Here is a 24,950-nt window from a genome sequence, read left to right as displayed (position 1 = left end):
TTAATGAACAATATGAAACAGTTGAAAAATAGAAATGCACAGTTCAAATGTTCTAAGTAGGATTAGTTCCTAAAATCTACCTTTACCTTTTATAATGTCTGCCCTAATTTAGTATGCAGGGATGATTCATATTGCTCAATATACAAAATGTAAGAAAAATGATTGATTGATTGATTTATTATTTATTTATTCGATTTATATCCCGCCCTTCCTCCCCGTAGGAGCCCAGGGCGGTTATCTACAAGAGATTGTAGAGTTAGAAAAGGCTCAGAAAAGGGCAACCAAAATGATCAAGGGGACAGAGCAACTCCCTTATGAGAAAAAGGCACAGCATTTGGGGCTTTTTGTTTAGACAAAAAGTGAATAAGAGATGACATGATGAAAATGTACAAAAGTATGCATGGCATGGAGAATGTGGATACAGAAAAGTTTTTCTCCCTCTCTCATAACACTAGAACGTGTAGGCATTCAATGAAGCTGAACGTTGGAACATTCAGGACAGACAAAAGAAAGTACTTCTTCACATAGTTAAACTGTGGAATTCGCTCCCACAAGAGGTAGTGATGGCCACCAACTTTGATGGCTTTATAAAAGGATTAGACAAATTCATTGAAGATAAGGCTATCAGTGGCTGGTAGTCATGAAAGTTATACTCTCCCTCCATGGTTGGAGGTAGTATGCTTCTGAATAACTGTTGCTGGAAACCACAGGATGGGAGGTCCTCCTTGTGGGATTCCCATCTGGGCATCTGGTTGGCCACTGTGAGAACAGGGTGGTGGACTAGATAGGCCATTGGCCTGATCCAGCAGGGTCTCCTCATGTTTTTACGTGGTATTATGATTGCTTTTTCTCAGAATACATTGCAGATTAACATTTCAAAAAATGATCCTCAGCACCTTAGATAACTAATTCAAAATACATCTAAGCGTGTTGGATCTTCACAAGAGAACTGTACATGCTGATCATAGCATGTGACTTGCCTAACATATTAAAAAAATGCCCTCATTGTAGCCATATGGATGCTACCAAGGGTCTTAAGATCACAAATCATTGCACATGGACATTTGTTATTCACGAACAAAAGTAGGTTTTGCTTGCAATAATTTTTCCTAGCCTGGCTGTTTCCCTTTGATGCATTAGCTGTTGTACTAAAATGAATCTTACATTTTAAAGTTGCATATATGGAATTTAAACTCAAAACTTTTTTCAAATACAAATAACAGGTTATATAAAGTATTATTCTTTCATTGTAATAGTAACTTTGCTGGTCCAGGTATTAAGTGCTCTGTGAACTGATGTCTCAGCCCTAACGTTGCTGGCACAGAAAATTCCACTGTCCCATACAGCAGATTTTTCACTGAAGAGGCATGTTTGGCTTCTGGAGGGGGAAAGACTAGGATGGGTGGAATCACACAGGATCCTGATTGACATCAAACTGGCTCCACCATGTTAGTTCAATCATGTATCCAGGACTTTTGAGCAGTTATGGAATGCTGGGATGAAGTAACAGACTGTGATGCTTCACCTTATCCTGAATACCTATATCCCACTTGCTATACCTGCTTCCATTTCTGCCATTATAGTGAGAAGACTTAGGGTTCTGGCTCAACATACTCAAAAGTAAAACAAAAACACCCACGTCTTTGTGTTAAGAATTAGCTCTTTTAGCCCGACAAAGAGTTGTGTAAGTCAGACACTTCCATATATATGTACACTTTCACCTAAAAAAAATGTCTAATAAAAGGGTACTGATTTTTTATTCTCCAACCAATATCAAGAAGACGCTAATTTAAATTTAATTAACAATTTACAACAAACAGAGAGAAATTATTTGGAAAGGCCTTCCTTAGCATTCAAGTGTCTAAAAAGTGTTATATAAAGAAAAGTTTTAATGAACTGAATAGAGAAAAGCACTTTAATTAAATGCTGTCAAAGAGGATAATATTAATGACTGTACACAGAGGAATTTAAAGCAAGCCAAGTATATTTAGCAAATAGGGACTAGGCTTTAGAATGTTGTAACTATTTATGCTTCCAGAGCTGCAATGCATCTAGATCACAGTGCCAAGCAAAACCAGTTACGTTATTAGATATGATTTTATTTATTGAGGACTATTAAAATTTCAGATGAACAGGAAAAACATTTTTTACTTTCAAAAGGAAACAAAATTATTTTCTGCTTATATGAGGTAAAATGAATAATAAATACTAATAATTAGCACTTAACTGCTGAAGGGCCTTTAAAATATGTGTATAGACAGCCCTTTACTGTCTTACAATGCAATCCAATGCATGTCTACTCAGAAATATGATCCAATGGATTCAATGGGACATATTCCCAATGTGTGTAGGAGTGTAGCCCTAAAGGAGAATCCTAAAGCCATCTGAAGGACGCCCTCTGTTTTGTCCACAGAAAGTTTACCAGTTGTAGATGTCCTGCAATAGGGGAGACTGGGTGTTCAGGGTGGTCCGGGAGTAGGGTTGCCATAGTCCAGTCCCACAAATCCAGGCTCCCGACCCTGCTGCAGATCACAAGAGGGAGTTTCCAGGCACCCTCCCCCACTGTGCAGGACCATAGCGCCCTCCTGCATGCTCCACCCATCTCTCCTTTGACATAAATGCTGGTTGCTCTGTGGGTGAAACCCTGTCATCAATCAAGATGGTGGTTGAGATTTCCCTAATGGGCTGATGCCCCTGCCGCCATCTTGGTTGACGGCAGGGATGCACACACGTAGCACACATGCATGCCATCAACCAAGATGGTGGCAGAGGCATCAGCCCCTTAGGGAAACCTCAGCCACCATCTTGGTTGATGGCAGGGTTGCACCCACAGTGTGACCAGCATTTATGTCAAGGGAGAGGTAGGTAGGCGGAGCGTGCATGCATGTGTGCTGGTGTCAGCCTTGAGCTCTACCCATCTTGCCCTCCCCGTGCACCTCTCTTCTTTTCTCCTTGCCAATATCTGCAGTTCAGCGCAAGCCCGGAAAATCCAGGCCACCTAAAGGGCTAAGTGGGTGCCGGGGAGCAGGGCTATAATTGGGGTAAAACCTGGCTAATTGGGCAATATGGCAACCCTATCCGGGAGGCAGTGGATCTGCAGCAACCGAAACCTCTTTGTTCTCCCCAATATACTCCTGAAAAGAGCTGAAAACTCTTTCATCTAGGGCTGGCATAGGAATTTCCCTCCCTTTGGAGTCAATGGGAAGGAAAAAATTTTAAAGGAAGGGGAGAAAGAGAAAAAGCTGCCTCTTGGCTGCAGCTAGCTGGCAGGGCTCCTGACAGGACCACTCTCTTAATCAGTTTGCGGAAAGGATATTTGATGGGACACCAGGGGCCAAAGCAGGTCATGGAAATCAAGAGAATTTGGTGGGTGCCTTACACAAGCAGAAGTGCCTTTTCACTTACGCAACACATCTCTGGATCCCCTATAATAATAACAGTAGTAGTAGTAAATAATACCCCAAACCTGAAAACAGCAATAAAAGCAATAAACAGTTAAATTGCCGCTTTTAAAAGGGGTTAAAATTTGTCTTGAAGGCTACTCAATTGTCTTGAAGGAATATTTTGTGTGGTGAACCTGTTTTAGAAAACCCTTGTAAGACACTCTACTCCCATTATTTGGGGACAGTCTAATACAGGGAGAAGCAGTACTGACCTGAGATATGTTGGCCATGGGCCCTTTAGGGCTTTTAGGGTTAAAACTAGCCTAAAATGGACAGACAGCATGTCACACAAAACTGCAGTAACACGACCTGGCTGCCACAAACACTCAGACTTGGAGATTCCAAAGGGACACACACCACTTAAAGCCAGAGGAGATAAACAACTGAGACGGTTGTTCCCAGATCAGATGTAAAAGAAAAGTAGAAATGTGTATCATCAACACATTGGTTAACATCTCACTCCAGTTCTCTGGCTGATCTCTCCAGTGATTTCATGTAGATATTTTGTGAAAAGAAAAGTAAAATGGGGGGAAAGGCAAGTGGCACTCCACTTTAGCACTCTACAGGCCAACTTGCAAGAATCAGTGCCGCAGTCATACGTCCCAAGCAACAGTCCAATTAAGCCAGAGAGTGTGGATTTTTAGTCCCACTGAAATCAATGACACAGCAACAGTTCAAAGTCAAATATTCTTACTTAACTGGCTTGTGGATCTCAACTTTGTTCAGTAATAGACTAAACAATGAACAATAATAGACTTTGCACCCCTTTTAATACTTTCCTGTAAAAGTGGAAAGAATCCATTTGTTTTTAAAACTATGTGCTGGATCTTAGCTTGGTCATACTTAAAGGAGACCCACTCAAATCTATGGGACTTAAGCTAATCATGACAGTCCCATTGATTTCAATAAATCTATTCTAAAGCCACATCTGCACCTTACATTTAAAGCACTAACATACCACTTTAAACAGTCATCGTTTCCCCCAAAGAATCAGTTTGTTAAAGGTGCTGAGAGTTCTTAGGAGATCTCTATTCCCCTCACAGAGCTAGATGTCCCAGCATGGTTTAATGATCAGTCCCTCTTTCCCAGGTTTCTTTGGGGGAAGCCATGACTGTTCAAAGTGATATGATAGTGCTTTAAATGTATAGGGACCTAAGTCTGGATCCAATCCTATGTTTTTATTGAAAAGGAATCTAGTTTTAAAACTACCCAAATTGTTTACCTCTTTTAGAACAATTTTAAATAAAGCAATAAACTTCCAAAATATAAATAATCCATTCTAAAATGGATTATTAGATTATCAGATTATTAACAACTGAACAGCTACTATGTTACAGCCAACCCATGCTGCCAATTAGAAAAACAGATTCGACAAACAGGGTGACTCAGATCAACTGCATGATCTGGCCCAGAAAGCTTACCACTTTGTGCCTTTCACTGTGCCCAACCCTCTTGCTACCCCAGAAACTATGCCCGACTGGTGTGTACTGTTCTTTGTTGTCATAGCAAAACTATACAATCCAAAAACAGGGACTTAATGTGTATTTTCACATAATGGTTAAAAGAGGCATAACAAAAATTATGTGGGATTGAGACACTGGTGTCAGTTTTCTGACTGGCTCGTCTTGTTTCATGATTCTGCCGTATTCTTATATAGTCTTTAGAGTTTATAATCCAACTTGGACAGTTTCAGCTCTGACATTTTCTAGAAATGAGTGTCTATATGGTTCAAAGATCGAAACAGGTAAAAATGCAGTTGCCCAGGTTAATTGCAGAGAACATATTATAGCATTGAAAAGTTTGCACTGGTTACCAGTACATTTCTGGGGACAAAATCAAGATGCTGGCTTTGTCCTTTAAAGGCCAAAATAGCTTGGGACCAACACATTATAGGGGTACCTTCTTACAGACTTCTCTATGAGTTTTGTTGAGGAGTCACAGAAATAGATAACTTTCTCAAAATTGACAAAACAATCTAAGATACTTTACCTACAACTTTCAGGATAAAATTAAATGATAAACTGTAATACAGAACAAATGAAGTTTCTCCTCTTCCCAACGTCAGTTATACTACGATTATAATGGTAGTTACAGTCATAGTCTTAATAAAAATCTGAAGCATTTTCTAGCCACATTAGCAATCCATGTTAAACAGAAACAGCTGAAATGGCACAATAGGTAGGGTTGGCTCCAAAAGTAAAATCTCAGTGGCTTTCCACTGCAATTGTAATAACTATCTATCATAAGAAACTCTATTGGATATTTCAGAGTCAAATATAAAGGGCCTCATCAACCCATTAGATGTAGCTTATTGGTTTTGTCAAAATGCGTGCAAAGCTTTCAGGAACAAGGGTTCTAAGCTTCTATAAACTGTCATAAAATGTCCAAAAAGAGCTTATTTTTTAAAAAGTGGTCAAACATTCATTAAAACACAAACCACAGTGCATAGCCACACATTTCTTCAAGTGGTGAGGAATCGGTTTTCAAAAAGATGGCAACTCAACTGCAGCAAGAAGGCAAAGGTTTTATTTTGAGCATTTGACTTAATTTTATAACCCTTTCATTAAAATAGCTTTAATTTGTTGAGGCCTCAAATGCCCTGTCTCAAAAATATTATGCTGGACCAATCAATTAAGTGATGTAAGTACTGTAACCAAAGTTGACAATATACTTTGGTGGTATATTAGTAATAAAAAATATTTTAAGAAGGAGAATGAATAATCTTTTTTTAAAAAGGTAGGGGTCATGCTGGGCAAGCTGGAACTTAGGACAGGATGATCCTTTGGGAAAAAGGATATTTATATCTCCCTAACCCTCATTCTTATGAGTCATACATACTGGAAAATATTAGACAAGATTAAACTAAATGTACTCTGCCTTTAATTAGAGTTTAATCTGTTGCCTAGGCTTTTCCTCTAAGTTTTAACCATATAATAGTTTCTTGTGCTGTACTTTTAAAAAGCATTTTACAAATTTAATACAAATGAACGCATGCCGAGACTTCTGTAGGTTTCTATGTCTAAAGGGTAGACTTGTGTACTTCAAAAAGCTATTATATCAGAAATCACTGAGTCACTGAGAAGTCACTGAGTTATACCTATTAGAGGGTCTTCTCAGCAATAGCACTCCTATTATGGAATGCAACCCTCTTGGAGGGTGTGTGGACAGCAACTTTGTTCAGTTTTAGATGCCAATAGAAAACCCGCTTTTTCCACCTAGTTTTTTTGTTTTTAGTGAACCTTGGAATAGAGAAATTTGATACACTAGATAGATGTCTATTTTGAATTAGATTGATTTTAATCTTTTATTGTATTCATTTTGTGTGATGTTTTATTGTTGCAACCTGCTCTCATCTTTGGATGAATAGCAGGATAAAGGTTTTTTAAATAAATAAATGAAGTCATACTTTGAGTTGATACACTGAAATAAATGGACAAATTACTTAAATTTCATTATTTTCAGTGGGTCTACTCTAAGTATGACTAATGCTATCTATCTACCAGTAAAATAATTTCTTCACCATAACTACATTTTGTCCACCTGCCTTAATGTTGTGTAGACTGGACATTTTATACAGTGCCTGAAAACCTTAACTTGATAGAAAACAAAGGACTGGATATTATTTTAGCATGTTTTCCCCTGTCCCTTTATTTCCATGGAGTAATGACACAAAGTCTGTGATTCTTCTTGAATAGTCTTGATTTTAGCCATAACTTCTGCACATGTGCGTTTAAAGCTGGTGTGTGAACTGATGCCTATTATAGTGGTCCCAGAATAAGCATGCTAACATTTTATATACACAGTGCAGGTGCACTATTGCTGGTTGTGCCACTATTGCCATTCCATTTTGCTTCCTTGTCTTGATGTGTGACTACATGCACAATTTGCAAAGAAAGAAATTGGATCTGTCTGTCATAAAATGTACTAGCTACAAGCTAAAAAAGTATTGTTTTGCTTGTTTATGTTGCACTTTATGTGTTTCCATATATATCCCAACTAGCTCTAGTTAAATGATTATGGATGACAAGTTGTACTGGATGAGAATTCATATTAGAGTGTGCATCTCACTGAGAGTAATGCAGTACTGACAGGCATTCACATTGGTGTGCATTTTCCTGCACATTTCATCTTTGCTTTCTCCACTAACTTGCTCACACAGTTGTGAATTGTTTCAGAACTGCACATAAAGAACATCTGGGATAAATGTCTGCAATTACTACAGTATCTGTGCCAGAAATTAACCTGTTGGAGTACCACTGCATCTCTGCTTCTTTTTTTAAAGGCTCAAGACACTTTTTCTGCTATCAAACTGGGCAATCAGAGCGAGACTTGCAAGTCAAAACCCTCTGAAAATGGCAGTGCAACATAGGATTGCTTGGATACTTTGCTAGGATTAATTTGTATGCAGGTTTAGCGTGACTGATGAGAGGACATGAGACATGATGTAGTATAGTGGCTAAGAGGCTGAGCTACAAATCAAGAAATTCCTCATTCAACAGGAGATCAGACAACATACTACAATGATGAGAACAAAAGTATTGGATTGTCAGGGGAGGGTGACAGGGAAGAATTTAACAAAACTGAATTGGCTTACATAAACTGCCCAAGGATTCTCTCCAGTTCACTTTGTGCTAGTTCCAACACACTAAACAGAGGAATACATATAACGTAAGACTACTCAGTGTTGGCAATACAATTTCTAACAATGTCTTAAAAAAAAAAAGGTAAAGATGTCCCCGCACTTGTAGTGCGAGTCGTTTCCGACTCTTAGGGTGACGTCTTGCGACGTTTACTAGGCAGACCGTATATATGGGGCGGGATTGCCAGTTCCTTCCCCGGCCTTTCTTTACCCCCCAGCATATGCTGGGTACTCATTTTACCGACCACGGATGGATGGAAGGCTGAGTGGACCTCGACCCCTTTTACCGGAGATTCGACTTCCTCCTTCTGTTGGAATCGAACTCCGGCCGTGAGCAGAGCTTTCGGCTGTGTTACCGCTGCTTACCACTCTGCACCACGGAGGATCTTAACAATGTCTAACAATGCCTTATTGTTGTTCTTCACTGACAACTGCCAATAAATTAGCTTTCTTTAAGTCTTGCAGATCTAGGTATTTTAATCTTATTCAATATGCTACATAATTGTTTAATTCAGTCTTGCCTTTAGATGAGTTTTGTTTATAATTGCATGAATGCAAATGGGACTCCCTCTTCTGATTATGGTTTTGTAGCAATGCCACTTCCTAAGGAGCAGTGGCCATGACATATGCCCTATAGTATATTCTGTTCAGAAATTTTCTCTTTCATAGCATCTAAAGATGTGGGGAAAGAAAAGAGGGATAAATGCATATGCATCAATCACTGCTACTCATTTTCAGAATACAATTCTAATATTTTAATAGGAAGAGGACATTACAGAAATATAATCAGATCTCCAAAATGCAGGCCTGTGCAGATACACAATTGTGGAGAAGAGCACCTAACCTTTGCTACTTTATTTAGTAAACTATGCTAGGTTTGTGAACAGCATTGCAAACAAAAAAATATCCCAAAATAAAAATTCTTAGAAATGAAACTGGATGAAAATAGCAGTGAAAGAGAAAACAGGTGACATTTAGTAGCTCCAGTATGCTTTTGCTCTTTATTAAATATGACATTAAGGGAAGTAGATAATATTATGCAACAGATATTAGCCATACTGTTGGCTTCTGACAGACATGAGGCTTTGGGCCTCAGCTCAGAAGACACATGCTGCACCCAGAAATACACAGAACTATTAACTAATTAGGAAAGCCTCACAAGCTATATTAAAAAAAAACCTGAGGCATAGCAGAAGTATGGAAAATAGACTGTTTTAAAACTGTATAAAACTGGCTGTATGTCCTAACTCCAAAATACAAAAATAGCTAACAGAACTACACATGTGCAAAACATAATAGTAAGTAGCCACACTACACTGAATAGTTGTATTGTAAGTCCTTTGCTTCCCTAATAATATTCTCCATGATTCACCACTGAATTGCAGTGAAAACATAAACAAGTCTTGCAATTCTCCCATTCCTTTCCTACCCTTCCCTTCCCTAAAAGTACTTTTGTGGAGTGTGTGCTAAACAAGGAAATGTACACACTAGTGTCCACTAGTAGGTCTAAGCATTTTTTCAATCTCACCAATGTACCTTCCATACAAAGCAGTATACATTTGTGAGGTTTACTAAATGCAAACTGTATAAAAATGCCAGCTATCAAAAGTGACTAAACCAGGAAATGTGAACTGTTAAGGCTAATCCTGACACCTTTCATAGCAAATAACCTTTTTCAGTAGCATGGGTGGTATCCAATGCCCTTGTTCCGGTAGTGCAAGGATTTATGCTTGTGCAATGGAACTTCTCCCCTGCTTCTCCCTGTGTGAGTGGACCCTCTCCACCATCCCCAGATCTGCTCTGTAGAGTTGGCAGAAAACCCAGGATATGTTTAGGGGGTGTGGGAGGGTGGAGACGGGGGGAAGTTCCATTATGCAGGCATAAATCCTTGCGCTAATGGAAGAGACTTAGCACTACTTTGGATACAAGTCTTGTTTTTGAGGATTAATTTTACTTTCTCTCTGCATTATCAGAGTCATGGATCTCTGAACTTTTAAGGGCAAACTTTTGTTTCTTCTTTCTCAACACTAAGAGTGGCAGAACCAACAACAGGCTTCTGACAGCTTCATCAGTCTCAGTACCAAAACCGATAAAGTGAATGCCCTGACTTAACATTTGATTGCATGGCTTCATTGAGTTAAATGGAAGAGTGATATTGGAATTAGGGCTGGGATTAGATCTTTAATCACTTGAGAAGGAAAGGATGTGTTGCTCATTGACAGTGATATCATTCATCCCTTTGAGTGGGTGATCTCAAGTTCATAAAGTTGGTTGAAACCAGGAAACACAACTATTATTACAGGATGGAAGACATGAAATATCCATTTATTCTAAATTATTGCTGTTATACTAACTATTATTTATTGGAGCAGTCTCCATCCTCACAGGTAAGGAAACAAATTGGATTTCAAACTCATCTTTGACATTCATTATTCATCTTGCAATGTGATATCACATAAAATAAAACAATTACACATACATTCTAAAATTTTGATTGTTGCAAGTAAATAGAGATAAGTGGGAGAAAGACAAACATCCATGCATATTAATAAAACATGGACTCCTTTAAAAGTACTTCAGCTATGGAAAGCAACATTTTGGAAGAATCAAGATGAGCTTAAACACAGAAAATACTAAATGGATTAAATATATTTGCTAAAACTATTGCTGGCAAAAGATTGCAGAACCCTTACTGTCGCACACAACCACAATGAAACCCCAATGAGCACAAGTGTGATGGCTTCAGTTTTATGCATCTGATCCTAGCTGCCACAGATTCTTTCTGTTTAACGGCGTAGTAGAGATCCTCATCGCCAAACCAGTATCACGATTTAGCATCACGTTAACAAAACACAGGAGACATATCAGATAGGCACAACAATACCTTAAGTGCAGCATCCCCAAAACACAGATCGAATGTATCAACTGTTTTGGAGAGTCTCCAGAGTTTTGCTATATGAAGCTGCCAGGTGGTTCCAGTTATTTTTCTTCATTTTTCATATTATGATTGTAATAAATAATTAATTCAAGGCTTTGTAACTTGCTGACAAATACAAATGCATCACATTGCAATGCAATGCAGTGTAATGTGTCACTTGAAACTACACACACTATGCAAAAAATGATGTGCTTGAAGAGTTTCAAAAGCAGGCTAAATTATCGAGGTCAACCATTAAACAAATGCCAGCTCTAAAAGAAAAACTACATCTGTTATTAGAGCCTAAATTTCAAGGGGGGTGGTTTTTATATCAAATGAAATGTCTACTTAATCGCCATCTGAGGGTTAGAGAAACAGATACTCTGCTGACTCTTCCTATACACACCTGAGGAAAAAACCCAGGAAAATATAGAATTTAATAAAAACAAGTATTTTTTTTTTTTAGGTGGGGAGAGATCTGCTTCACCTCTCAGCACCTTCCCTGGTCTAACAACACAGGTTATTTCAAAACTTGGAAATTGAATCAGAAAATGTAAAATGGAGTACTGCCACTTTCTAAACATTATTCTACTAAATTGTCCCAGAAGAATGCATTAAAAAACACTGGACAGTGACCCAGATGGCAATGCAAAGACATAACCCTGAAACATGTCAGTCTGCAGCTGGCTGGCTAGATCTCTTTGTAATATAACACAGACTCAAGAATACACACACACACACTTCTTACATCCCAATCCTGATCCCTAAGGGAACCCAGGAATCTTGCATTGAAGGAAGTTTTGTACTTCTAAATCTGGAAGATACTGGAACTGTTTGTGTTTTCATTCCTTTAGTAGCTGATGTAGGACAAAGAATCGTTTTAGAATGGACAACTAGAGCACTGACCTGCACAGGCTCAGGGGTAAGTTGGACAACATGCTGCATGCGTTCACTGTGGTGATGCCTGGATTCCTCTTCATAGATCACATCCCTCTCATGCTGGGGAAGATTCAGGAAGCGCCGAATGGTGCACAGATTTTCCCAAAGTGTACGATTTTCCGGACTTGGATTTTCCTTCCAACGGAGGAGCTCACATAGCCAGCCCTGCAGTGGAAAGTCAAAATAATTGACAGGTTAAAGGCTAGTAAACAGGTGAGCAACATAATTGCTTGGTTCTGTTGAAGGAACTTTTTCTTCTACTGTGCTACGATGATGATGATGATGGTGATGATGGTGATGGTGATGATGATGATATCTCACCCTTCCTTCCAGAAGGAGCCCAGGGCGGCAGGTGGCACTTCCAATGCTTACTACTCATTTAACATAGCTTATATTACAGTGCTTAGAATGACTACAAACTGAGCATATCTGTTTGGTAATTATAATTGTGTCTTGCAAGTTACCTAGGAAATACATATAGTGTGCTTGTGATATGTTTTCTAATGGAAATTTTTGACTCTTTTATATATATATATATATATAGTTCACTGCATCTCAGTTGTGACCCAAATGGGAACCCTTAACCTCCCTCTACTGTAGAGGCAGCTTGTGGCACAATACTGAGCACCCAATGTGAAAACTCATACAAGGAAATCTGCAGGGCTTTGGGTGAGCGGGATAGGATATGATCTTATACCAGTTATAAATATATTTATTATTTATTTTATTTACACCACCAGTTATGAGTGAGCGAGTGTGTGCATGTGTGCACACTTGCTGATATGAAGGGATTTGTCACCCTGACAGGATCCAAGCAGGGCTAATCACTTGAGAGAAACTTTGAGAGGAACTCCTAAAACAATCAGGAGAAAAATAAACCCCACTCTAAACTGATCATTACCAGGTAGCCAGCTAAGGATGGGTGAGAATTTTGATTCAGTTTGCCTTCCAAGCTGAATTTATGAAATTTGCACTTTCTGAAACTGTGCTAAAACACAGCCATCTTTCAAAATTCACACGTATTCGAATTTTGTGACGCAGTTCACCAACCAATGTTTACAAATATGTATGTGATAGGGGAAAGCGTACATAAAAATGAATATATGAGTGAAAATAATATGCAAAAATGCATTTATGTGATGAAAATGGCTTGCAAAAATGTATACATTAGTCAAAACTCCGTACAAAAATGTGTTTATTAGGAGAAATTTCATGAGGATTTAAAAAAAAAAAGATTGGAAAATAAGGAATTGAGAGCACTAAAACTGACATATCTTTCCAGCTCTACAGCCAGCTTAGGATGGAGCAATCTGTCAATTTTGCTTTCTCTCAGTTTATCATTTTCCATTCTTAAATTTGCCCTATTTCCATATCAAAAAGAATTTCTTTCATGCACATTTTCATGCACATTTCTCTTAATATACACGTTTGTATGCAATTCTGCTTATATTATGCATTTTTGCAAGCTGTTTTCTCCAATAAATACATTTTTGCATTCACATTTTATAGATATATATTCTTTGGTTGAATAACTGCACTGCAAATTTGGAAGATGTGCTAGTTTTGAAGGAGAAGATTCAGGAAGTGCAAATTCAGCAAGTTCAAATTAAAAAGTGAACTGAACAAATTTCTCTCCCAGTCCCACAGTAATTTTTAAAAGCACAAAGGAGAGATCCCGGGAAGGTATGCCTTGATTATAAGCATTAGCTAAAAGCCAGAAGTAGAGAAACCTCAAAAGCAGTGAACACCCTACCTTCAAATACTTTGAAGAATCTAGGAAGTTTCCTGGAACTCTGTTTATAAGGAAACTTTATAGATTTCCTTGGGAACCCCCAAGTAGCCAACAGAGCAACAACTTTAGCAGACACTGCAGGAGCCAACTGATTAGCAGCACCATCTTCTCCTACTTTCATCTCCAATTCACTCACTGCAATTTATTTTATTGGGAAATCATGAACAAAATTTCCCCATAATAAACAGGGGGGCATATTGCCTATGCCCTTATAAGAAAAGAGTAATGTAAACCATGGGGCAGAAAGACAATACAACTTTCTCACCCTCAGCCACTTATACCAAATGGGTTTTTACATACTGCAAAGCCTGGTGCAAAAAGACTTTGTTGACACCTGCAAGCAGCGTTGCATAATAGTGACTGAATCATCCCTTTCTTGTGGTTTTATGAGAGTAAACTCAATGTAAACTCAACTCAACGAAGCAACATGAAAACATGCATTTCCCAACTCTCATTCAGTAAAAGACTTTTGACAGTTTTATATCCCACCATTTCAAGTGATAGCTCAGGGTTTAGACAAAGAGGACATTAAAGCATTTCTTTGTTCTATTGAAATAAAGAAGACCTCAGTGATTTCAATGGGATTGTGTCACGTTACTATTTAGAGCTTGATTTATTTATTTGTGAGGTTCAAGATGCCTTGTTTCAAAAATGTATATGAAGGTACCTGAACAGAAAGGTTTGACACAGGCCCCAAAAGGAAGTGAAAGATTTTGGTACAACAACCTGATGCAAGGTGGGTTTAAAAAAAAAAAAAAAAAACCTCATATAATATCATGTCATTGTATGTCTATCTCTCCACTGTGTCTTCTGCATTTACCAAAAAAAAAAGGAGAAGGGGGGGAAAGGCAAGATTTGATTATCTCCGCTGCATCAGCCAAGACAGCAACACCAGCTGTTCTCATTGTGCAGCCTCTTCCTCACGGCCTACATGTTAATAACCTGATCATTCCATTTTCTCCTTCAACTGCCGGCTGCAGCACAGTGAAGAGACAAAAACCCAGGCCCATCTGCAGCAGCTGTAGGCACTGAACTGTGAAGCCACTGGGGATTTATAAACTAATCTGTAACACAACACTGCCTTGTTTTTACAAGTGAGAGGCCACATTTGTGCAGACCCGATCTTTTCTTGCAGTAAGCTAGAAGGGGGAGAGAGATATGAAAAGAAGATATCTAATTATTTGCTTGGAATAAATATCTGTATTTGGTATTTTAGATGGTATGTGTGGCTAACCACAGAATCAGGTGGTATCTGACTTTCCACAAACATTCTCTTCCCCTCACCCCAAAATCCCATATCGCTTTAATGCTAATTTAAAACAAACAACAACATTCTCAGCTCCCAAGTGTTTTCTCTGGGGGTCCTCCCTTCAAAGGAAACAATTCTTGAAATGTAAGCCATGGGCAGGGGGATGAAATAAGCACCTATTTCTCCATCCTTTTTAATGATCCAAATAAGTCTCCAATTGAACCCTTTCAAATGTTTCCAGCAGGTATGATTAAAACTTCCCAAGGGAAACTCAAGCACAAGACTTACAATCTTACAGAAACATTTGTTTTTTAAGGGCAAGAAAAATCCTACAGCTGTTCAAAGTCAGGGTTTTGAGTGATCTGAACCCCAAGAAGACATACTAGTCTGTCTAAGGAGGCAGTCGTGTTGGGAGAAGGTTCAGTTTGAAAAGAGACCAATGACAGCTGACTGCTTATGATCTTGGAATGTCTCACACAACAGTCAGCTGCATTTGATTGATAAGCATTGCTATAATCTACACTCATTACAGTCACTTAGCCTGACACTGTAGGCCTCATTATGGACTATGTGCTCTCTGCCATTAGTCTTTAGGAAGTATAGTGCTCAATTTGCCAAGCAACTTGCAAGGTCTTGACCGTGGAGCTATTAAGGAGAAAACTAGCCTGCAGTGTGACCATGTGTGCAGATATGAGCAAACCAAATTAATTTCTGGCAAAGGAAGTTACCAGGCAAAGATCCCATCCTTGGACACCTGAGAACGCCGCAATTCCCCAGGGTACATAAGCTAATGGCAGGGCTCAGTTTAGCAGAGCTCAGTTCTGAAGGTGAATCACATTCCTGTTATTTAGGGAAATATTAATCCAGTTTCCCCAGAAACACTTTGCTTGTCTGATCAGATTAAAGGATCTAGCCTTCTATAGTGCATACACACACACGCACCACAGCAGGTCCCAAGAAATCTGTGATACTTCACAGCCTCAGACATATTGCACCATGTATACCCAGCTGCTACAATAATTAGCTTATGAATGTATCAGCTGGTTCTGCAATTTTTATAAATAATAACTAGCCTACAGAGCAGAAAGATTTTCATGAGTCTAATATTAGCAAGAAATTGCTAAACCTTCCTAACTCTGTAATGTCATTGTGTTAAATGCCCTCTTCATGCTTGCAATTTTATACTACTGGGCCTCCCTCTGATGCCATTTATAAATATTTATTTGGCATCAGCATTGGCAATTCATTTGTGTCTGTTTCTTTCACAACAGCTACTACTTGTTTTCTCTGTTTCATAGCCTATTTGTACACTTATCTACAGCAAATCTATCGTTCGTTCACTGTTGTCCTGGCCATCTATTTATCCAAGCAGTCTTTCACTCATCCATTCAGGACTCTGTTTTATCTCTATCAGATTTTAGGTTTCAGTGTGGCTGATATGGGAGATGTGGCTACCATAAGCCCCAATTAACTGACATACAGAATTCTGAAACAAACAGAAACTACCAGGTAAGAAAGTGCACAGTGTTGTTGTTTTTTCATTTCATTCTTAGTGTGCCATCCAAGAAACTTTTGCAATACCAAGAAAAAAAAGTGTAAATGTCAAATAAAACAGTGACAGATGACAGTATTCTCTATTGAATAGCACCGTTGCTTCGTGCATGTTCGATGAGAACTCATGAATTATTAATAAATAAATCTCCCTTTTCTGTTAAAAAACCCCTCAAGTTGTGTTATTTTCAGGGAAGTGATAGCAGAGGGAGTCCGTGAGCGTTATATTGAGCATTCCAACAGAATTGTTTCCATGTAAGAAATGCTGATGCAGAATTTCACAGGGATAGAGGCATTCATGTTGATTTCAGACTCTTGGCTAATACTAGTGGCAGAGTTTTAGGGAAGACAAGTGCTGAGACTTCAACAAAGGTGAATGTATGTAGAATTAGCCTATTGGGAGACATTTCACTCTTGAACATATTTGATCCCTCAGTGGCCCAGTTCTGTCAGTCAGCCTCTCTCCTATGTAAATAAGTCCAGTAACTAATTTCAAGATTGCCATGTGTCTGCCCCAAATTACTAGCTGGAAGCTAGTGCAAAATGGCAGTGTCCGACTTCTCGTAAGCAAAGCTTACCAGGAGCACATTACTCTACCATTCTAGCATTGCCACCTGATTAATGAGCTATCTTCTTAAAGCCCAGGCCTGTTCAGAAGTAAGGTCTATTAAGTTCAATAGGATTTATTCCCAAGTGTGCATAGAGTATTGCAGTCTTAATTGGTTGGTTAAAACTTATATGAATAACTGATCAATCAAATCTGCATACCCTTTGCCTTCAAGTTAAAAACAATAGTTCTGAACAGGAGCATTCTCTCTCTGGGCATACATTATTATTATCATCATCATTATCATTATCATCATCAGTGTTTGTTGCTCGCCCTTCACCCAGAGGTCCCAGAGTGAGTTACAACAACCTTTAAATACAGCGATAAAAACAATTAAATCACAGTATCACAGTAGGCAGCACATTAGAAGAAGCACTCCTGTGTGCAAGAAAAGGGAGAAAGTGACTGTAACTCTATCCCTGCCCTCCCCCCCAATGTTGATGGTCAGTGGAGAGGAGCTGGTGTGGGACTCTGCCATGGCGATGGTCCCAACTCTCCTTTGGGGAGTTCTTCTGTTGGCAGGAGCAGAGCTTGGAAAAGTTACTTTTTTTGAACTACAACTCCCATCAGCCCCAGCCAGCATGGCCACTGGATTGTGTTGATGAGAGTTGTAGTTCAAAAAAGTAACTTTTCCAAGCTCTGGGCAGGAGGCACCATCAAGCCCTGAAACAGAGGGTTTGGGGCAGGGGAAGCATTTAAGACCTGCTGAATCCTAAGCCCCATAGATCCCTCAAGTGGCCCAAACCTCAGACCCTTCAGCTATGTCATACTGGATCTGGTGTAATGAAAAATGAAAAGAATAAGCCACTACCCCTTCTACCCTGGGCAGTGCAAGTCAGCGGGGCTCTGAATGTGCCGGTGCATCTGGTGTTCTGCTGCTTCCTGGCTCCATTTAGGAGTGCTCTGCTTTTTTTCTAAATTGGTGCCTGGCACGTACAACTTTGGTATTTGTTTTTAAAGTAGCCTTTAAAAATGATAAATCAGCTGCCTGGTTACATTCATGCCCCTCTTTTTAATCATATAATTTGATTAATTATTTAATGAGATTATGAATTAACAGATTAATCTAATACATATTGAAGCACTATTTTAAAAGCATCATTATTAGGCTGGTTTTTAGTGGCTGGCGTTAAATTAGGAAGCATTTGATGCTGGAGCATTGCTGAAGGCTAAAGAAAGGGTAGACTTGATCAGTGTCTGGATGGGAGACCATTAAGAAGCCCACTGAAGGTACCCTGAGCTTTCTAAAGGAAGAGTGGGATGCGAGTATGCCCAACTATTCAAATATTCTAATGAAAAGAAAAATGCCACAAAAGTGTGGCTGCTTTCACACATGGGGCTGATTGCATTAGTTTAATGGATTAAAAAGGTAGCACTTCTGTCCCGATTTCTAAATTCCCTTTCACACTAAAGTACCTGTTGCGTTAAGGAACAGCAGCTTTTCCAGCCGATACACTGGCATTTTGCGCAGCTGTCTTTCACACGGCTTGTTTTCGTCTCTCACCCGTGCACAATGTTCCCACTGTGTAGGAGGTCTAAGATCTCATCCCATTGCCATGCAAGCCCTCTCCCTTTAGGATCTGACTTTTAAAATTATTTTAGTTGTATCAACACAGGGATGTGTGTGGGAATGCTGCTGCTATCTGCGCCAATGCCAGAATGCCGGTACAATATTCGTAAGGCAAAAAAAAAACGTGTGACTAAAGGGCGGGAACACACTGCATGCTGGGATGCTTGTCACGTGAGCGGCTGCGGCTAGTGAAAAACTCCTGTGATCTTCCGGGTTCCCAGCTTTGCTAATGGATTATTTCTGGTATCATTTATCACAGAAATTAGCACTAAACTTCCACTACATTTCACTAGAATTCTGGAGCTAGCTTGTGCATCATGTGAAAGATCAAATATAATGTGCAAATTACCAGGTAAGAAATCATCAGAATAACGGAATAACATGCAGTGTGAAAGCAGCCTGTGTCTCATTTGTACAGTAAAAAAAAGAGGCTGTAGTTAATGATAGCCAGGAATTCAGTTTGTGATTCTGTTTTGCACACAAGCCTGCAGATTTACATACAGAATCCTACAGAGTTTCTTATATTAAATAACCTGGATGCTAGCTCATCAGTCACATTTTAACAGAGAGCATCAGCATTTTGTTTGACAAAACAAATATCATATAAGATGTCCTATTTTAAAACATTTCTATCTACTCATCAAATGCATTTCCTATAGCAAAAGAGGAAGAATCCGCAGGGAAACTAAACTTTCTGCTGCTCAATAAACAAAACCATTTCAGGCACGATGAACTGGGAACCCCCTAGAGGAAAAGGGAGGTAAATGGAGAAAGAAATAAAGCTCGTTCCCTATATTTATCATTGATCCTTTTTAGCTCCCTGATCCTTTTACTTCGTGTTATATTTAGGTCAGCAGTAGTGGTCAACAAAAAGCTATCAAAATGTCTATTAAAAGGACTAGTACACACAGAAACCCCACAAGATGTTCCAGGTGAATAGAACCTGATCATAAAAAACAGTAGATAACTCTTGCTTAGAAGAAAAAAGAACTTAAGCATATACTTAAGCTATAGCTCAAAGTAGTCCTCAGTGAAATGTAGGCTTATTCAAGTATGTATTAGGGCACAGGCAGGCATTCATTTTCTGAGCCTTGGAAATGACATGGTTATCCACATATAAACACACAGCTCTCATAAGCTGTCGTTAGTTTGCAGTTCTATTATTAGTTTATGCGGATTTCCTGCTTTTTGTGTTAAATACATGGTGCAAAAGCAGTACAACCATAAGAATAAGAGCATGCTTTTCATCGTTTCACTCCTTGCGGTGTGGATTCTTCTTGTGAGAGTAACTCTGTATTTTTCCCTCAAACTTGTTTGGTTGTGAGGGTGCACTGTTGTGCCCTGAAGCATCATCCAGAAAAAGTAAAACGGTATAGGTGTTTATAGAAGAAACACAGTGCATTGCTTCCCATTAAAGGAGCGTAGCAAGCCAGCAGGGTCTTCGACACCAAACAGAGAAGGTCAGAGAGACGGTGAGGTGAGGCTGTTGTTCCAAGTGTTAATAATAATAATAATAAAATTTTATTTTTAGGCCGCCTATCTGGCTGAATGAACGGCCACTCTAGGCGGCGTACATAATTAAATTAAAATACAACATATAATACAGTTTTAACATATAATACCGTTATAATCCACCAACCTACGTCTATACACTGTAAGCTAAAACTATCTTGGAGTCCTGTATGCCCGCTGAAACAACCAAGTTTTTAGTCCTTGGCGAAAACTTACCAGGGAGGGGGCATGGCGAAGATCATATGGTAGAGAATTCCAGAGGGTGGGGGCCACAACTGTAAATGCCCTCTCTCTGGTCCACACCAGCCTAGCTGTCTTAACTGGTGGGACCAAGAGAAGGTCTTGTGAGGCAGATCTCGTCAGGCGGCATATTTGGTGATGCTGGAGGCGCTCCTTTAGATAAACTGGACCGACACCGTATAGGGCTTTAAAGGTTAACACCAACACCTTGAATTGGGCTCGGTACACAACTGGTAGCCAGTGTAGGTCTTCTAGCACTGGGGTGATATGATCCCGGCGGCGGCTGTTCTTAATCAGCCGTGCTGCCGCATTCTGTACCAGTTGTAATTTCCGGACCGTCTTCAAGGGTAGCCCCACGTAGAGCGCATTACAGTAGTCTAAGCGAGAGGAGACCAGGGCGTGCACCACCCGTGGGAGCAGATGGACCGGAAGGTAGGGTCGCAGCCTCTGTATCAGATGTAATGAGGCCTACGAGCCGCGCCTGCCTCAATCTAGTGTCCAGGCTTGGGAAAGCATGCAGTCAGCACTGAAAGTACAGGTCAGCATCAACAGAGATGCTCCCCACCCGAGTCTTTCTGCTGAACTCAGGAAGGAGGAGCAATAATAGGAATCTCTTTGAGTTTGTGCTTATATCAAAGCGGTGTAACAGAAAACTTGGCCAACAACAAAAAGGGTGGTTGGTTCAAGGACCCTGCTCTGCATGCGCACCATAAAAGTGCTTTCCTAGGCTGAGCGCTTTCTCACACAAGAAGCTGGACATAATTTTGATCAAGTGGAACAGAAACCAAAGGAAGCATTTGAAATACAATGTAAAATCTACATGGATCAGGATGCTCATATGAATTACAAATGCCTCTAGATCAACAATATCTTTCACATAATAGCGTTAAGTAGCACAAGAGAGATTCAGAGGTGATTTGAACTTCATCGGTGAAGACACACTGAGACTTGAATTTTTGCCAGAAGAAAGCTATATTTTATTACAACAATTGCAACGTTATTAGAAAGCTGAAGGGCATTGATTTTAAAACCACTGAAAATGTTCTATTAGTGTACTGATGTTCATAATGGAAGCAGGGAATAAACTGCCCAGGATAATTTATATTGAAATATTGCATGTGTGAGGTATTAACCACCGCTCATGCACTGACATCTATATGGAAAAAATGTATCTTAAACTGCAATCCTAACCATGTCTACTCAAAAGTTTCTCTTAGTAAATTTAATGCGGCTCGCTCCCAAGTAAGTGCAGTTAGGATGGCAGCCTATGTCAATTAACTGGCCTTGAGCAGCAGCTCGTTTCATTTGATATTCTTAATTTTTTTAAGAAATTGAATGTATCTGCACTGACATTTTGTAGGGATTCCAGCAAATACATGAGTAGGCAAATGAAGAGATTTTAGTGAAAATGATTCAAAAAATCTCTACTCAGTTATATGTAAAAGGATATTTCCTCACCCACATCTTCAGTGCAGAAAATGCCAGCATCTGTGACAAAAAGGCAGTGTGTGATGTATGTCTTTACAGAGACTGAAATTATGCTATTAAGCACAGAAAGATTGCTTTCTAATTGTACTTGCGCAAAGGCCTTTAAAACAAATATTCAGCAGTGATTAACACTCTTCGTGTGACGGGGTATCTACAGCAGTACAAAATTAGCCAGGTAGCATTCGGAACTTGTTCCTTTGTTACAAATCTCCTTCAAAATGAAGCTCCTTACGATTTAAATATAACCCAGTGAAGAAACCTGAAGGGATAGAAGACTGGCTATAATGGCAAGTTCAGCCATAAAGCTTAATGAAATCTTGACAGGACAGCCAGCTGATCCTTGTAAGCTCTTTGCTCTGTTATTCCAGTTACCTTTGAACTACAACATTCTATACCATAATGTTTGTGAGAGTTTAATCACCAGTTCTGCCAAACTATACTCTGAACTTTATTTTATCCCCTTGTTCTAGTTAAAGATTTGGATAACAGCTATATCCATGTGATGATAGCAATCATCAAAAGAGACTGGCTGTTTTAAGTTTTCATCACATTGTGACTTAGCAGATAAAGAGACTCTTTGAGAGTAAGCAGCAGCTCACATTGAGAAGAAAGTGCAAACCTGATGGGACGGTTACCATATGAATGAGCTGTCAACAGGACAACTGAATCCATGCTACAGTCTCAGCTCTTCACTTTCCCTACTTCATAGTCTTAAAACATAATATTGTGATTGATCTATAAAATGCAAATAATTATTTATAGCCATATCATATTTCATAGATTCACAAACAAGTTGTACAAGAATCTGAATATGGGTTGTCTCTGGGCTCCTATTGAGAGAAAGGGCAGAATATAAATCTAACTGACTGATGATTGATTGATGATGATGATAAATAAATATTATGTCTTTCTCTCTATAATCCTCTCTGCAGCCACACAAAGACAAGAAAATACTCTGAAATTATACCATAATTTTTGAAAGATTATCAGTCAACTTCCTGGTGCTTCCTCCCTGCTCTATCCTCCTCAGATCTTCTGTACATGAAATATGCATATAGTGTAACTAGATTCCGGCCAATGTCCTGAAGTACAAAGAAACAGACTATTTGATATCCCATTATAACCCAGACACACATAGAGAGGGGAAGCAGGCAGTGCATGTCAGTCCTACCTCATCCACTCCTCTGCCCTCACCCCCCGCTGCATATTTGGCAGAAATGATAAGGAGCCGTTTGCACATAGAGCTCTTCTAAATGGGGGGGGCTAATTGTCCCAGAATCTCCCTGATGTGGGAGGAGCTATGACTTATACAGCCCTTTGTCATGTTTGCCAGATGTGTATTTGACAGGGAGGGGGCATCTGGACAACACATGTATCGACAGTATGGGTTAGGACTAGACTGTGCAACCCCTTCACATATGTTTTGCATGCTTGAAGTGGGTTACTGTACCATCCCCTTAGGATAAATGTTTTGGGATTTGGAAAAACATGTATTTAAGTAGCTTTTATGGTCTAAGCTAGGGAAGTGTAACTAGAACAATGGAATATCTGCAGTTCTAAAGCACAAGGATGTCTTCTTAGAAGTCTTTTTTTTTCATTTGTTTTATAATGTATGTGTCTAGCTCTTGCGGTTTTTATTTATTTAATTTCTATCCCACCCTTCCGCCCAGAAGGAACCCAGAGCCACAAACAAGGAATAAAACACTAAAAACATCTTAAAACACCTTAAAACAAAACATCTTAAAAACAAATCATCTTTAAAACAAAACATCTTAAAAATATCTTTTTAAAAATTCTTTAAAACATCTTAAAAAGTAAGTCCAACACAGACACAGAACTGGGGTAAGGTCTCTAATTAAAAGGCTATTTAAGCATTTGGTGGTGGGGGAAAAAGGCAAGATGCATACATTTATTAGGTAATTAAACTTGTCATTTTTATGTGTCAATTTTAAAAGAGCCAACTAAAGATTTTTGAGAGCAATGATTTCCAGAATATTAGACCATGGTTGCTACTTTCTACAATGTGGAGAGCATCGCCCCTGGAGAGAGTGTGACAATGGCCTTGTAACTGACTTCTTCCAACTTGATTGTGGCTCGTTACAGACTGTCAATTATACAGCCATGAGAGTGGCTGTATACTATAGCCAGCGTGGATTTTTCACATTCCGCAATGTGAAATTGAAAATACCCCCCATGCCATCCAGATGCTTCCCATAAGCTCATTTCAAAACAAAACCTTACAAAACTTATAGTCCTGAACTCAGAAATGCTTGCTTAACAATCCTCTCAATTTTCATGGCGATACACAAAGTAGTCAGAGAGAATTCAAAGTCTAAAAAGGGAGGGAAAAACCCCAGAGCCCTTTTGGACTTTTTTCTGTCAGAGTTCTTATAATCTGTTGAAATTCATTAAAAAATCAACCATGTTCACAGAGTACCTGTAATCCTATTACTGACCTTGCCCCATACTCTGACCTTCATCTTCTGCAGTTTAAAAGTTTAAAAAATGCCTGGCTGGTTTTTAATGAATTTAAGAAATTTTGGCTTGAACCCAATGATAGTGTTGGAGATGCTCAGTAAGAACCAACTGTCAGTGTTCTAAAAGCCAGACTCACAGCTGCTTGGCTTGCCTAATCAGGGGTCCACACCCACACCAGACTTTGATTTCACTTGAGACAGTCACAGCTTACCCCAAAGAGTCCTGGAAAGTGTAGTTTGTGAAGGGTGCTGAGAGGAGACTCCTATTCTACTGACAGAGCTCCAGTGGCCCGACTGATTGAAGGTCTGTGAGGGAACGGGGCATCTCCTAGCAACTCTCAGCACCTTTCACTAACTACACTTCCCAGGATTCTTTGAGAGAAGCCATGACTGTCCAAAGTGAAATAAAGGCCTGGTGTGGATGTGGCCAGGGAAAGCTTTGGTTTAAATTTGGGTGGGAGGCTACATGTGCCTGCTGTAGAATAAAAAGGTGGGGGAAATGCTGAAAAGCAATGATACTGTTCAC

The 24,950-nt window shown here is 39.3% G+C and overlaps 1 protein-coding gene across 10 annotated transcripts in view; it reads right to left on the bottom strand.

Moving 5' to 3' along the window:
- Window positions 1–24,950, bottom strand: part of SATB2 (SATB homeobox 2) — a 198,332-nt gene that overhangs the window by 29,346 nt on the left and 144,036 nt on the right. For 9 of the 10 annotated variants that reach the window (XM_061608085.1, XM_061608087.1, XM_061608082.1 and 6 more), the window contains one exon: window positions 11,906–12,103. In XM_061608085.1, coding sequence (XP_061464069.1) covers window positions 11,906–12,103 — 198 coding nt within the window. Of the gene's footprint in view, window positions 1–11,905; window positions 12,104–24,950 lie in introns of those variants that run through there. The other variant, XM_061608088.1, reaches the window with a different exon arrangement.

The sequence above is a fragment of the Rhineura floridana genome, chromosome 2 (genome assembly GCF_030035675.1).
Source record: "Rhineura floridana isolate rRhiFlo1 chromosome 2, rRhiFlo1.hap2, whole genome shotgun sequence".
Taxonomy (NCBI): domain Eukaryota; kingdom Metazoa; phylum Chordata; class Lepidosauria; order Squamata; family Rhineuridae; genus Rhineura; species Rhineura floridana.
The sequence above is the reverse complement of the archived record's forward strand: the minus strand, read 5'-3'. Positions and strand labels throughout refer to the sequence as shown.